This window comes from Thalassophryne amazonica, chromosome 23, assembly GCF_902500255.1.
Source record: "Thalassophryne amazonica chromosome 23, fThaAma1.1, whole genome shotgun sequence".
NCBI lineage: Eukaryota > Metazoa > Chordata > Actinopteri > Batrachoidiformes > Batrachoididae > Thalassophryne > Thalassophryne amazonica.
Genome location: NC_047125.1, coordinates 12,712,923 through 12,728,738, shown reverse-complemented (window position 1 = coordinate 12,728,738; position 15,816 = coordinate 12,712,923). Strand labels below are relative to the sequence as shown.

At 40.1% G+C, this 15,816-nt stretch overlaps 1 protein-coding gene and 1 long non-coding RNA gene across 6 annotated transcripts in view; both read right to left on the bottom strand.

Annotated features, from left to right (window-relative positions):
- Nucleotides 1-6,949: 6,949 nt before the first annotated feature.
- LOC117505009 lies at nt 6,950-10,745 on the bottom strand. Its single transcript, XR_004559000.1, has 2 exons — nt 10,003-10,745; nt 6,950-9,079 (listed from the first exon to the last, which is right to left on the bottom strand). It is a non-coding gene; the product is annotated as an uncharacterized LOC117505009 (long non-coding RNA).
- A 676-nt stretch (nt 10,746-11,421) lies between these two features.
- LOC117504992 (NACHT and WD repeat domain-containing protein 2) overlaps nt 11,422-15,816 on the bottom strand; it is a 54,077-nt gene continuing 49,682 nt past the window's right edge. For all 5 annotated transcript variants that reach the window (XM_034164500.1, XM_034164499.1, XM_034164501.1 and 2 more), the window contains one exon: nt 11,422-15,323. In XM_034164500.1, the coding sequence (XP_034020391.1) occupies nt 11,427-15,323 (3,897 nt within the window). In that variant the 3' untranslated portion in view covers nt 11,422-11,426. The remainder of the gene's footprint in view (nt 15,324-15,816) is intronic.

Here is a 15,816-nt window from a genome sequence, read left to right as displayed (position 1 = left end):
CATGAAATGTGGTCACTGAAGGCATTCAAACATAAGCTAATGTTTATATAGATATTTTTATTTTTTAAGTCAAATCCCACAATAAATCACACCTAGATATCTGCCATTGATATTCCCATTTCAGAACCTCCATATTTCTGATAACTGCAAGAAAACAACAAATCTTCGTGCGACGTCATGTTAGCGTGTTACTTGAACCCCTGCAGGCATTCAAAGCATCATGGGATCCTGAAGTCCAGAAATGCCTTTTCCTTTTTACGCTGTCGTACAGATAAACTGCAGGAGGTTTTCAGAATATTCGTGCTCTGACCACTTGCTTGATGAATGTTCCAGGGGCGTGCATGGTAATATCCATAAGATGTCTTGTAAATCATGTCAAAGGCGTTTACCTGGCTTCATAAACAGTTTTTTTTTAGATTTAGAAATGTTTCTTTCTCACAAATGTTTACAAAATATATGAGAAACATAGTAGATTTACACAGAAATAAGCTGTTTCAATGCATTTCCCCCCATCTTCGTTTATTTTGTTGGAGCAAGCATCCAGCTGACATCACGCCATCTTTATTTACTCTGACTGTTGGCTTGATCTTCCCAGCATTCTTTGCGCAGACTGGGAGAAGCCCCCTTGTGAAGTATGACGTCGCTACTAAATATATGTCATGGCATTTGATTGCTTGAATTTCTCCCCTTCAGGGGTCAAAATTCTAAATTTGTTCTTGACGTAGCAAATTTTGACCATATTGGTAATATAATATTATGAATTCCTTATTTAAATGCAAAAGAATACATTTATATTGGTGCTAATGAAAATTCTTTTATCACTTAAATCTTAAAAAAAAAAAAAAAAAAAAAAAGACCAGAGGCCACACAGCTTTAATGGAGTTAGTCAGCAAAAACGCCTGTGCTGAAATTTTGACTTCTGGCAGATGATTTTGAGGACCAATTTGAGCAGTGTTGGTTTCTATTAATATGCGCAGATGCACCATTTGAGCAGCCCTAGGTTCTGGATAGCAACCACTCAGAAGGATAACAGGTCGATCCTCACTTCTTCAAAGTAGACATGTATGTGCTGCAGGAAAGTGAAATGTGGGCGAAAGGGTTTGAATATGTCACCAAAATTTCAACATTTTTGTAAACCATAAAAAAAACACATCAGTGATGATTTTCAGTCATGTTTCCATAAGATCAAAATTAAACGCTTGATTGTTTATTGTCATTTCCAGCCCTGAGGATGGCAGCATGGTTACACACTTGGAAAAACTGGTTTTAGTGTTTAACAGATACACAGGCAACAAGTTCAACAACGGTTAACAGAGGCCGCTGCAGGAGCAAACAGGTGGCGGATCTTTAAAACAGTAAATGCTAAGCAAAAAAACAAACAAACAAAACGAAAAGGGCATCTGTGGTTGCATGTGACAGGAAGGCAGGTAGCACTTAGACACAAACATGGCAAAACATCCGATGCATGGTTGACCTCTTTGCAAGACGTTCAAAGCTCTGCCAAGCACTGCTGCATAAACACTGTTTTCATTCTACTGCTTTCTGCTGCAAACAGCGAACAATTTAAATGTTTTGGTCCTGTCATTTGTAATATTTCATATATACAACCCCTGGCAAAAATTATGGAATCACCAGCCTCGGAGGATGTTCATTCAGGTGTTTAATTTTGTAGAAAAAAAGCAGATCACAGACATGACACAAAACTAAAGTCATTTCAAATGGCAACTTTCTGGCTTTAATAAACACTGTAAGAAATCAAGAAAAAAAAATTGTGGCAGTCAGTAACGGTTACTTTTTTAGACCAAGCAGAGGAAAAAAATATGGACTCACTCAATTCTGAGGAATAAATTATGGAATCACCCTGTAAATTTTCATCCCCAAAACTAACACCTGCATCAAATCAGATCTGCTCGTTCGTTAGTCTGCATCTAAAAAGGAGTGATCACACCTTGGAGAGCTGTTGCACCAAGTGGACTGACATGAATCATGGCTCCAACACGAGAGATGTCAATTGAAACAAAGGAGAGGATTATCAAACTCTTAAAAGAGGGTAAATCATCACGCAGTGTTGCAAAAGATGTTGGTTGTTCACAGTCAGCTGTATCTAAACTCTGGACCAAATACAAACAATATGGGAAGGTTGCTAAAGGCAAACATACTGGTAGATCAAGGAAGACATCCAAGCGTCAAGACAGAAAACTTAAAGCAATATGTCTCAAAAATCGAAAAATGTACAACAAAACAAATGAGGAACGAATGGGAGGAAACTGGAGTCAACGTCTGTGACTGAACTGTAAAGAAACCGCCTAAAGGAAATGGGATTTACATACAGAAAAGCTAAACGAAAGCCATCATTAACACCTAAACAGAAAAAAACAAGGTTACAATGGGCTAAGGAAAAGCAATCGTGGACTGTGGATGACTGGATGAAAGTCATATTCAATGATGAATCTCGAATCTGCATTGGGCAAGGTGATGATGCTGCAACTTTTGTTTGGTGCCGTTCCAATGAGCTTTATAAAGATGACTGCCTGAAGAGAACATGTAAATGTCCACAGTCATTGATGATATGGGGCTGCATGTCAGGTAAAGGTATAAAAATCATTGAAATTAAAGAGGAAACTTTACAGTACAAGTAATTCTTGATTGTTTTGTTAATACTTGTGGACTTGCCTGTATTTTTTGGAGTAGATGCTCTACTGCAGTGATTCCTAAAGTGTGGGTCATGGCCCCCGTGGTGGGCCATGAAGCTGTTGCAGGCAAATTATATATATTTTGACTAGTTTCAGGACTGGTCCAATATAGGCACACTTCACTTATGTAGTTGGGCAATGAGAGGTCAATAAAAACAAAACACCCAAAATATTTATTTAAAAAAAATCTGTAATAAATATTAAACAATGGGATTTAAATTGAGTGTTGTTCTTCATTTACCTGCCCAATCTTAACATAATATATACATATGGAAATACTTAATCTACTGTCAATCAAAGCTGTGGTTAAAGCTTTTGGAACATTTTCATATCTCAGGTTTGGCGATGGTATTCGTTGCAGTATAGCTGCTACTTTTGTTGATCATGATTGCATTTGTTGACCTGGACCCAATTAGTAGGCAAATTTGTCAACAGTTTTTTTCGGTAACTCTGTCCCACGGGTTTTCGGTGTGTTGTGTTGGACTCAGTTCAACGTATTTATAATGCCCCAAATCACAACATAAATCATCTCAAGGCGTGACGCACAACCAAGGTCTTAACGTGTGGGACTAGACCATGGTCTGGACCTTACCCACATGCATGATAGTAGGTGGGTACAGTGTAGATCAGGGCTCTTCAACTCATTCCAGAAACGGCAGAGAGGGTGAAGATTTTATTTGTGACCACTGATTTCACTGATTAACATCACTGAGCAAATGGAATCAGTTAATCAGTGAAATCACCTCGTGGAGTCTAGATTATGGTCTCTCGACCTCACTCACTTGAATGGTGGTGGGTATGTAGGGTTTAGACTGTGGTCCAGACCTCACTCACTAGAATGGTTGTGGGTACGTATGGTTTAGACTGTGGTCTAGACCTCACTCACTAGAATGGTGGTGGAAACGTAGGGTTGAGACTGTGGTCTAGACCTCACTCACTAGAATGGTGGTGGAAACGTAGGGTTTAGAATGTGGTCTAGACCTCACTCACTAGAATGGTGGTGGGAACGTAAGGTTTAGACCGTGGCCTAGACCTTAATCACTCGAATGGTGGTGGGCATGTAGGGTTTGGACTATGGTCTCTAGACCTCACTCTCTCGAATGGTGGTGGGAACGTAGGGTTTAGACTATGGCCTAGACATCACTCACTCAAATCGTGTTGGGTACCTAGGGTTTAGACTATGGCCTAGACCTCATTCACTCGAATGGTGGTGGGTACGTAGGGTTTAGACTGTGGCCTTGACCTCACTCACTAGAATGGTGGTGGGTACATAGGATTTAGACTGTGGCCTTGACCTCACTCACTAGAATGGTGGTGGGTACGTAGGATTTAGACTGTGGCCTTGACCTCACTCACTAGAATGGTGGTGGGTACGTAGGGTTTAGACTATGTCCTAGACCTCACTCACTAGAATGGTGGTGGGTACGTAGGATTTAGACTATGGTCTAGACCTTTGTCACTCAAATGGGGTGGGTGAGTTAGGTCTATACTGAGATTACAGTGCCAAACACATTGATGTAAACTAAAGACATCAACATGGATACACATCCAGGTCAAATATTTAGATTTTTAACTGTCGCATGTGCAAACTCGTCACTCTTGTCTCTTCAACCCATCACAAGCAACCTACTCTTGGACTGACCCCTATTCCTCCAGTTCACCTGACAACATAATGGAGAAAAATACTTCAGAGAAGGAAGGTGTCACATACAGTTTCTTTCTTCCCAGCATGCTTCAGAAGGATTAGGTCAGGGCACGCCAGTACCCTTTCCCCCCTGTAACTGGGCCTGCGTTGAAGCAATGGGCAAAGATTCCAAGATTAAAGAGGGCGAAGATGAAAAGTTAAGAGTTTTTCTGATTGAATTTCTCATATCTGTTTCCCAGACAAAGAAAATTACTTTACTCACGCTGGATCACTTCATAAAATGCACCGTTTGTCTTTGGCTCCAACATCCTCGAAGACTGAACAAGACGTTATTAAGTTTGGATTCTTTGTTCATTACTCGCAAGGACAAGACGTTATTGGTTGAACTCACCTTTCAGGACCAAATGTGTGTGAGTCACGGACTTCACCGTCACTGAAAGTACAACTTATAAAAACGATCCGTTCACAAAACAAAAGGACAAGATGACACAAGGAGGGACCTGGATTGCAGAGTCAATACCGCATACAATAGAACGTTTTAGTGTTGCGTAAATAAGAGAAAGCGTCCTACTCTACTTGTCCCTCAGTTGGATGTGCACTGTGTGACTTGTGAAGACCTCCTGTTGGATAAACGTGGTTTAATTATTCACCTGTGCAACACTGGAGGTGGAATGTGCTCCGGATAGTCAACCCCTTGTTGTCCTATAAGGCCTGGAAGCAGCTCCAATAGCCAACAGACATGAGCTCACCATTATTACAATGAGAGGCATGGCCAAACCCGCCGCTGCCATGGATCTGGCGTTGCCGTGGAGACAGGACACACTCACAAACACATCCTGGCTCAGAGTGACACCACTGGGAAATTAAAAAGGGAACCCAAAGCAACAGGGTTTTTTTTATTGGTCTATCATGTCTTTGGCTTGCATGTGCGTGACACATTCATCTCGTCTCTTAATTGCAATGGCAATGCAATCCGCCATTGGAGAAATATTCTTCACGCTTGTCTGGTGTTGAGTGTCAAGCTCAGAGGGGAAATTATGAGCTTGTCGCCACCTTTTACATCTGCAGTTTGTGTTTTGACACTGTCACCTTGTGAGAAGGTGATCTTCACCTGGAGAACCAAGAGTCACGGGACATGCATGAATGATGTTTTCCATCAAGATTGCTACATTATATTTTAGAAGGTGATTCCGCCTGGAAGGAATAATCCAGAATCCATATCTGGATTTTGATCATCATGAGACATAATGGGTTTTTCCCCTTTTGAAGGTTGCTCATTCTGTAGGTTTCCTAGAGATGGTATACTATAACCAGCTATGGTTGGCCAGTTATGGTATAAATGGCTGAAAATCTCTTGAGTAAACAAAATTTTTGGCATCCATTCGTTCATCTGTGCATACGCTAGTCGCACTTCCTTGACCCAATATTTTGATTTTCACCAGATTTGAGTTGGACATCCTAAAAGAGTGTAACATTTTCCAGAGTGTAAGGGTTTTATTTTCTTACTAGTTTGGGAGGTCCTGCAACTTACATATCAAAAAAAAAAAAAAAAAAAAAAAAAAAAAAAAAAAAAAAAAAGCTTAAGCAATTTAATAATGATAATAGTAACATTGTTTAGATTAGGCTTTCCCAGGAATCAAAGCACAAAGCAAAATGTACTCCAACAATAAAAATCAAATCCCAAATAGACTCACGTTTTTTTAAATTATAGTGTTTCAAGTGCTGTCGATCAGCAATCCGTGTCCATCCAATGATTTATTTTGTCCAAACTGCATCAAATAACATCAAATATGTTGTCCTAAACACGTTTATTTGTCCATCTTGCTTAGTTTTGCCATTTGTCATTTTGTTAAGTAACAGCACAGGCTATTGTGTGCACATGTGCTACACTGCGTTCCTATCCATTAAACTCACCCCAAGAGAAAACCTGTGTTAAAAAAGTTCCACATTGAGGAAAAAAGGGTGCAATTGATACTCTGGAAAATATGGTATCTCAAGATGACTTTGAATTTAAGCTTGATTGGGATTCACCAAGAACCTCAAAGGACTGCCCACTTTCCAGGATAGAGTCTTAACTGTTGTAATTTGTTATCCCTACCTTAAATAATCAGCAGCACAAAAAAACATCCATCGAACATATGTTAGCAATGCTCAAGATGTAAATTTGGAAAGCAGAACTGTCAGTGTTCCATTTACCCCAAAACCTTTGTTCATAAATTCCAATTTGCCCCACGGTTGGCACACACATAGACGTGGGATGCAGAATTGCCCAGCAAGGCCGACTCCCCCTGGTCCTTTTTGCAAATTTCCATCAAAGTTGTTATATCAATGAAGGATGACTCCAAAATTGCCATTAAAGAATTCATTTTTGGCAATCGTCAATGTCAACGTCAAGGAATTTCATTTTTCAGTCCCATGTGGACCAAATGTGGCACATGCTTGGGTAAATTCTAGACGCGCCAAAGGTCAAACATTGGGTGAGGGTCAAAGTCATTGAGATAATATGTTAGATGTCTGTCGCACTTATCTTCGTGAGCAGGATTACCATTGCCTAGTCCTCTTAAAAAAAATACATGAATAAATTTACCAATGTTGTGGCATATGGAGCCAAAAATGTGAACCATTTTTATTACATTAAAATGTTTCTTACAAACAATGCATACACACTAGTTCATATTGCTTCAGACATAAGTTTCTTTTCAACTTTAATTCCAGTTAAACAACTCTGTAACAAAATGTAAGTACAACATTTATGAAAATATAAATCTCTAAACAGTAAGTCAGTCCTGACAATACAAAGAATACCATAGAAACATTCATTACCAGTATGTCAACTAAGAGTTGCAAACATATAAGTTATTAAAAGTCATTCAAGTTACTTAACATATTATAATACCATTTACTGGCTTCCATATGGACACATTCAAATATACTATGAAACTGGCATTCCGATATATCATAAGAGGACTCTTTTTCAAACTTTTTAACAAAGTACTTTTTTCTATCGTAAACATAATCACAGTAGAACGCTAAAACAATTTGGTAACAATATAATTACAGTACAAGCCTCCAAAAACAAACGAGACCGTCAGTAAAATAAACTATAATCGGGACTTTGGTAAATACATAATGTCTTTTTTTTTTAATTTAGAAACTCTTCAGTTGTACTTTAAAGCTTGCACTGCTACCCGGTTTCAAATGATCGAAGGGCAATTATCTCAACAGCTCAAAATAGTAAACATACAATAATATGGAGTAGCCCTTTAAAATATATGTAGAGGTGGACGTGTGGTTTTGTTTCGTTCATGTTTCTTAAAGCTGTCCGGCCTTTGGTTTAAGGTTTAAGTCATAAAAAGAATTTTCATTTGTACCACTATAATTTTATTAATTATTTAAATAAGGGATTCATAATATTATAATGCCAATGTGATCAAAATTCATGCTGTCTGGAAACAATTTAGAATTTCAGCCCCTGAGGGGGAGAATTTCAAGTGATCAGGAAGTCAGATCATGTGGGGGCTTCCTTCAAGCAATACAAGGATGCTGGGAAGGACACCACGATTGCCAATCCAAGTAAAGAAAGGTAGTGTGACATGAGCTGGCTGCTAGCTCGAATAAAATAAACCAAGATGGCGGAAAACACTCAGAAACAGCTTTCTATATAAATGTGTTTCCCAGATATTTTGTATAGGTTCGCAAGAAATAAGCACTTCTAAATCTAAAAATGCTGTTTTTGAAACCATATAACACCTCTGAAATGATTTACAAGACATCTTATGGATGTGCACTCGTATGCTTCCTCCTGTACAGTACGTAAGAAGGAAAACAACATTTGCCATGTAATTCCGCCCAGATAAATGTGTTCTCTTCATTGAAATAAGCTGTAATTTTGCAGTATGATACAAAAATAAACCTACATTTTAATTCTTGGATTTTGGTAGAAGCTAAATTTTGTCAGTTTGTGTCATTTGAAAGGCCGTACAGCTTTAATTAATCTCTTAATAATATAGTATCAGATTACTACATAATCCATCTTTATTGTAAGCTGTTAAAGTTGAGATAAATTTTTATTTTAGGCAATTCCTAGTTTAAGACGAATCTAAATCACTTAACTTATACAATGTTTTATATGAATAAATATTATTTTTCACAAACTACTCATAAAGTGCTTCCGTCTATGGTCTAAACCTCTAAATCTACTCACATGGCCAAATTGTTTCAGCGAAACAGTGGACTATAATCACTTCGCCCCCTTTCTCTACTGGAACGTTTGAACAAACTCGGCTAATCCTAAAGCAAGAACACTGGTTAAGGCGTGCATGTGTCTGGTGCTATGCTACACTGTATGCTCCATAGTGGTGTATCCCTTAGAACTAACAGCACACGAATTGATGGAACTGCAGGTAAATTCACATCAAGTTTCTGTAAACTGTTCGAAGGAATTTCTAAAATGATCATTACAAAGAGCAAAATGCCTCTGATCTCCTGCGTGGTTGATCGGATTTCCAATCATCCACTTTCACCATCAATGCAAGTATTGTGTAACTATGTGTATACTGTGTACAAATTCCCTGCATCTTCATAAATCTTGTAATCTGCTCATAAATAGCGTTTTTTTTTTTTTTTTTTTTTTTTTAAGTCCAGGCACTCACTTTGATTGCATTAAGCACAATAGAACATGTTAAGGAGTTGCACAAATTGCAGCAGCCAAAGAGATATGTACATATGTTCATAATACTTCCTTTTTAGTGCAGCAAATAACTGAAACAATACTTCACATGGTGATGCAAGCACCAAATCCAGCACAAATTCTCCTTACACATTGCTCTTTTGAAAAAAAAAAAACAATTTTCAATAGGCGGCCACATAGGGGTTAATTGAAGAATTACATAGGGGTCAAAAGATAAAAATGCTGCAGTCATATTGAAAATTATACCACATTATTTGTCTGATTGTAAAGATTCCAAACAGGTATAGTTTGGACTATCTATGACTGAATGTTATGGAGTTATGGCGTAAAAACCTTAAGAATGGTAACAAAGGTCAAAAGTTAAAGTTGCTCCAATTTTAGCAAAAAATGGTGCAAATTGTTGATTGAGCTACTTGGATTAATAAATGGAATAGTTTTGACTGTGTTGAATGCTTGGTCTCTAAAGTAAAAGTCAAATAATGTTGACGTTCATTGGATTCTATGACATGTGACATGTTACCCCATAACATGACAACTAAGCATGATACATGGTGCGAACTATTCCTTTTTGAAACCCTATTAACTCAACCAATAATTTGCATCACCTTTGAACAAAATTGGAGCAACTCTAACTTTTGACACCTGTACAAACTGAAACTGAACTTTGTCACCATTCTTGTTGTTTTTACCCCATAACTCTATAGAATTCAGTCATAGATAGTCCAAACTATACCTGTTTGGAATCTTTACAATCAGACAAATAATGTGGTATAACTTTCAATATGACTGGAGCATTTTTATATTTTGACCCCTATGTAATTATTCAATTGACCCCTACGTGGCCACCTATTGAAAATTGAAGTGGCCCGCCGGTTCTTTCAAAAGAGTAATATCTAAGGTGTACTTTTGCCAAATTTGGTGCTTGTATCACCATTTGCAGGATTTCTCTGTAAATATTCTGTTATCTGCTGCACTTTTTTGTACAGTACCAACTGATATGAATACAAACATAAATATAAACTTCTTGAAAGAACGCTATGGCTTAATGTGCACTATTAAATGGAGCTTAACAATGAAAGTGGCCAAGAGCGCCAGAATGATGTTGAAAATGTTTAACCAAGACATTTCAGTCATAACGTTGTTCTTCAAATGCAAAAAGACACGTAATGGCAAACTAATACCTCAGATAATATACATGTTTTTTCTGGACGAAATTGTTTTTTTTTTTAAACAGTCTTCATGTGTAAAATAATCAAAAAGCTAAAGTATCAGAAGTTGGAAGGAAGTAATACATCGTTTGAGTACAGCGTTGTAACGTTCAGCCCGTTAGCTACCCAGAGGGCTGACATCTGCAGCTGAATCACGTGGATGTAAACAAGAATCGACCGCAACCCCAGAGATTTTAAAGTTTATCCTCAATCTCCACCCTACTGCCCCATTAGTCCATGGGCCAAGAAGGTTTTCGGTGACACCAAAGGAGACGAAACAACACTTACAATCCAGCTTCTGTACACCACAATTTACAGAGAAATGTATGGTGGCCATCCCAGGGTGGCAGCTCTAGCGGGTTGGGTTCTATGAAGAATTACATGGAGGTCAGTATTTAAAAATAATCAAAATCATATTGAATACTATACCACATTATTTGTCTGATCATAAAGATTCCAAAAAGGAATAGTTTGGACTGTCTGTGATGGAATGTTTTGGAGTTATGGGCTAAAAAGGTGAACTGCACTTTGTACAAAGCTCAAAAGTTAAAGCTGTTCTAATTTTGTTTAAAGAAAAGTGATGCAAATTGTTGACTGAGCTAATATGGTTCTAAAAGGGAATGGTGGTAATAATATGTCGTATGTCATAGAATCCGATGGACGTTTCCTTGTTCGACCATTACTCTGGAGACCAAGTATTCAAAATGGTTAAAACCATGACATTCACAAATCGTATTAGCTCAACCAATAATTTGCATCACTTCTTACCAAAAGTAGTGCAACTTTAACTTCTGACCCCTGTACAAATTAAAATTGACACCAAAATGTGTCACCAGTTTTGCTTTTTATACCCTATGACTTCATAACATTCAGTCATAGATAGTCCCAGCTATCCCTTTTTGGAATTTTTCATTATGTTTGTAGCATTTGTACATATTTGATCCTAGTGTAATCCTTCACAGACCCCTACCTGCTACAGCTACCACCTTTGGATGGCCAGCATACATTTTTATGTAGTCCATGGTATAGTCCTAGTGAGTGCTGGTTTCTCCCCGTAACTGGCATTAATCATTGGCATTGGTATATAAACCAATAATAATATGCCAGTAATACCAATAATAGGAATTGGTATTAGGTCAAAATTGGCTTTGGGCTCATGGACTATAACCTGGTTTGTGCCTTCTAGGCATTTACTGCACCAGTTCTCCCTTTTTGGTAGGGGTAGTTGTCTCACCTTCTCCAGAGTCTGACACATTGATGGGGCTATCCCTGGAGAAGACCTCTGTGGACTCCCTCCAAACGCAGTCAGCAATGGTCTTAAAGGAATGGTTGCTGCACTTGGGCCGCACCTTTTGTGAGGCGTTGTTGACAATCTGCCGGCTGTTTGAGGTGGCGATCTTTATCTTTAGAGCAGCGTCCACGCGGTCCACAACTGTGTATGTGCCAATGCTACCATCCTCAAAGCCGATAATGATGTTCAGCGCACGTTGTGAGAGAGACAAGAAAGTGGGTGTCTTGTATAGAGAGCATGTTCCGATGCTCTTACCATCAGCAAGGCGCATCACAATCAGACTGGACACAACACCAGCCTCGTCGTCTTCATCACAGTTCCGGAAACACACGTATACAAGATAACGTCCATCCCTTGATAATTTCTGCCTCCAAATAATACCAGCAGCATGGACAAGTCTCAGTTTTCCATTGTGAAGGTCTAGGACATTAATGTTCTCATCGCCTTTGGACACAATTCCTAGTTTCCCATTTGGTGAGATCTGAAAGTCCTCTAGGTTTTTGAGGAAGTTGGATGGCAGCTGGACTCTCCTGCAAACAGACTCATCTGCGACATTCCAGATGAAGACGGTCTCAGTGGATGTGATGAAAACCACACAGTCTGGGCAGTCCGGAATGAGTTTGAAGTTAACGATGGTAATGCCATCATCACAAACAAACTTCTTGGATACGCTTCCAGACCAAAGGCTGACAGCGAGGAGCTTGTTTTTAGTTGTTCCCACAAGGAAAGTGTTGGCTGTTGTGATCAGGGCATTCTGGAGGGTGACTAAGATGTTGCACACTTTGTGCCCAGTAGCAAGCCTCCAGACCCTGGAGGCATTTTGCTCACAGAGGGACACAACAAATTGGTCATTATGTGTAATTAGCAGCTGTGATATTCTCTGTCCATTAATGCGGAAGATATTTTCCCCAGTATTTGTTTGCCAGATGTACTGACTGCACTTGTCATCTGATGTCACCATGAGGTCCCCTGAGGAGGTTAGGACACAGTTCTCCACTATGCCCTCATGTTTGAAGACTGTCTCAATGAAACCTGTGCCAAAGTTCCACTTGTGAACAGCTTCTGAGCCGTCCATGGTGAATACGTAATCCTCTCTGCCAGTTAGTAGTAAGTTTTGAATTTTCTTGCCCGTTTTGTCAATATTTGACATGGCAGTGATAATATCGATATCCCAAACTGACAGCACTCCACTACTGGCAACAGAAAGCAGCAGGTTGTGGTGGACTGATTTAATGAGCTTGACGATGGCCCCTGAGATCTCAATTAGGCTAGCCATGCACTGTCCACTGTCCCTCCTCCAGACAAAAATGGATGATGTGTTCTCCATGGAGGCCACAATGCTTTGGCCATTCTTGGAGAGAACTGCAGCCACAAAGCGTTCACTACGCTTGGCTTTGAACTTTTCAACCATTTTCCACACTTTTGTGTCCAAAACCTCAATGCTTCTGGCCTTACAAATGAGAATAGATCGCTGATCTTCTGATAACTCAATGCCTACAACTTCACTTTCATCGCCTCGACAGTCATAATCTTCCATCAGTCGTGGGTTGGTGATTTCTTTTGTGTTCCAAACAGACAAACTGCCTTCATTGTCAATCATCACCATCTGGTGAAGAGTGTCCAGAACAAGGATGGACTTGACGAAGCCCCCAGAAAACTCAGAGGTGACAGTAGCCAACTTGTCTCCATTTCCCAGATGAAATATTGATGCAGTGTTGAGATACTGGCCACAGAATGCATACATCCCATCTGGAGAGCACTGGACACATGTCACCTCATACCAGCAATGGAACTGGTAGAGAGGCCAACCATACAGTAAGTCAATGACATTGACATCTTTACTCGCCTCGAGCCAAGCCAAAGCATGATGAGTAGACAAAGTAAAACCATTAATGAAGGCCACACCCCCAGTGACACCACCATGCTTAGATCCCTTGATTTCAACCTCAGATAAAAGGCAGGATTTATGGTTGTCATAGATGAGCAGCGTGTTTTTGGTTGTAGCCACAACAAGATACTTCTCATCAGTGGTTAACCTGATTCCCAGCACTACAGACTGAGCTGTATCAATTTGACGCAGAAGTTGTCTGCTCTCCACATCCCATGTGCTGACAGATCCATCTTCTAGTGCCACAAGGACAATGTTTGGGGCCAGTGTAGGCAGGATTTCCACTATTTGCATGTAGCTGGAACACAGAGGAAGCCTTTCTGGACTGTAGGTGACATCCATAGAGGAGTGAAGAGGCACAATAGAGCAATACTTTGGGCCGTCTTTGTCACACTCCAAGAGGAGGTGTCTGAGCTTGGGAAGGGAGGTGACAACTGGCAACAACCTTTGCTGCAGTTCTGCCGACAGCGATGTTGGATTTTTCAACACTTTGACTTTGATACTACGGAGAGTTGTGGCCAAGAACTTTAGCTCCTTTTCTTGAGTATAGCTATAAGCTAGGTCAATGTCTGTAATAGCCTTTTCAAACTGGCCAATCTTGATCATTGTATAGAGCCAGCTGAAGTTCATGATGACCCCAAACATAAGATCGTCAGTGCGCCCACTCCTGCTCAGGTGGTACACCAGTTCTGTCATTTTTCGATGATTGACGAAGAAAATGTCGGGTTCCAAAAGGTTGCACTGGAACACCCAAGGCTGCTCAGGAGTCTGCCTGTCGTAGGAATATTTGTCTGACGAGGGCTTCTCGTGGGGCTGCTGATGGTGAGGGTTTTTGTGATGAGAAATATTAAGGGATGTGAAATGATTGTTATCATAGGTAAAGATCTTCTTCCTGCCTCCTGACCACGCACCCAGAAAGTACTCCGCTAAGAGGCTGTGCATCTGATGAACATCCTCTTCATTGCTGAGATACAACTTCTGAGCAATGAGGTGTAGGTGTCTGTTGGCCCAGACCATCAGAGTGACATTCCGTACCTGCCGCTCCACCAAATAACCCTCCAGCTCTTCTTTAAGCTTTGCAACCAAGTCATACGAGATCCTCAGGGGGTTTCTAAGGTAAGATGCCACAATGACATCACCAAGGACTATGTTATCCAGGGATAGGATGTCCTCTAACTCAACCTCAGTTAATCCAGCCTTGGCCATTGTGATATACCCCAATGCTCTGAAGACGAATCTTTGGCCCAGCTTGTTCTCCACTGAGTAGAATAACTGTTCTATGCTCTCATGTACCGTGGAACACAAAGACCTGTCATCCACATCTTTGTGAGACCGCCAATGAACTACCTCTCTGTAAATGAGGTTGACAAACATGGGTAGTGTGCACTTGGCAAGCGCCTCATTGACGTATATCTGCTGGCCTGAGGTGACCTTCCTCTGTACCCCCAGTAACTGCTGCTTCAGTGTTTGGCTGCAGACCTTGCGGTCTCTCTGTATTAATTCCACGTAATATCCCTCATCAAGGATGAGATTTCGGAGCTTCTGCAAGATGCCGTGCTTATTGGGCAATGTAGACACCACAATGCGAACTGTTCGTGGCAGGTGTACAGGAAGCCACCACAGCTTGCGGGCATCATCAACGTCAGAGAGCTGCTCCAGAGCATCCAGGACAATCACAAGGGGCCTGTGGAAAGAAGATTCCCCGAGAAGATTGATGAGGAGCTCCCTCATCTCCTGGATCTTGTTAGGCAAAGAGTGGATCAGGCAGTGGTAGTTTATTGCAATCTGCTCACAGATGCTCTGGAGGAGGGTGCGTAGGTCTGTGGAGAGCTGGCTGGAGGCAATAAATCGGATAATAACCACAGGGTCGGCTTCGGGGCCCATTTCTTTCTGCAACCATGTGTAGGCCTAAAAAAAGACATAGGGAGATGGTTATTAGAAAATGTATGTCTTTTACTTGCTAGTCTGAATAACATTTCAAGATTGCAAACAAATGGCAAGACAACAGACAATATTAATTATAGGAATAATTAAAAAACTATACCACAGTGATGGAACGAGGATGGAATGTTGAAAATTTTATGAGGCTCAGATGTTTGCCTAAATTTACTGTGAATGTAATTAACTTGTATCCTACCAGGAACAGTCAGAGAACCACAATCAAACAGCGAGAATAATCAAAGCTCACCAGCGAGAGCGGAGGGATCTAATTACTATTCCAACACTACGAGGTCGGGCTCGTTAGTACACCAAGAAGGATCAAGGTTTATTACATTTTACATATGACTGAATATGGATGCTGCTTTTAATTCTTATGATGAACAGAAAAATATGCATTTTTAAGTGCAATTATATTTTAATTTTTAATTCAGAATTTGTTTTCCATGAGAAACACCCTGTA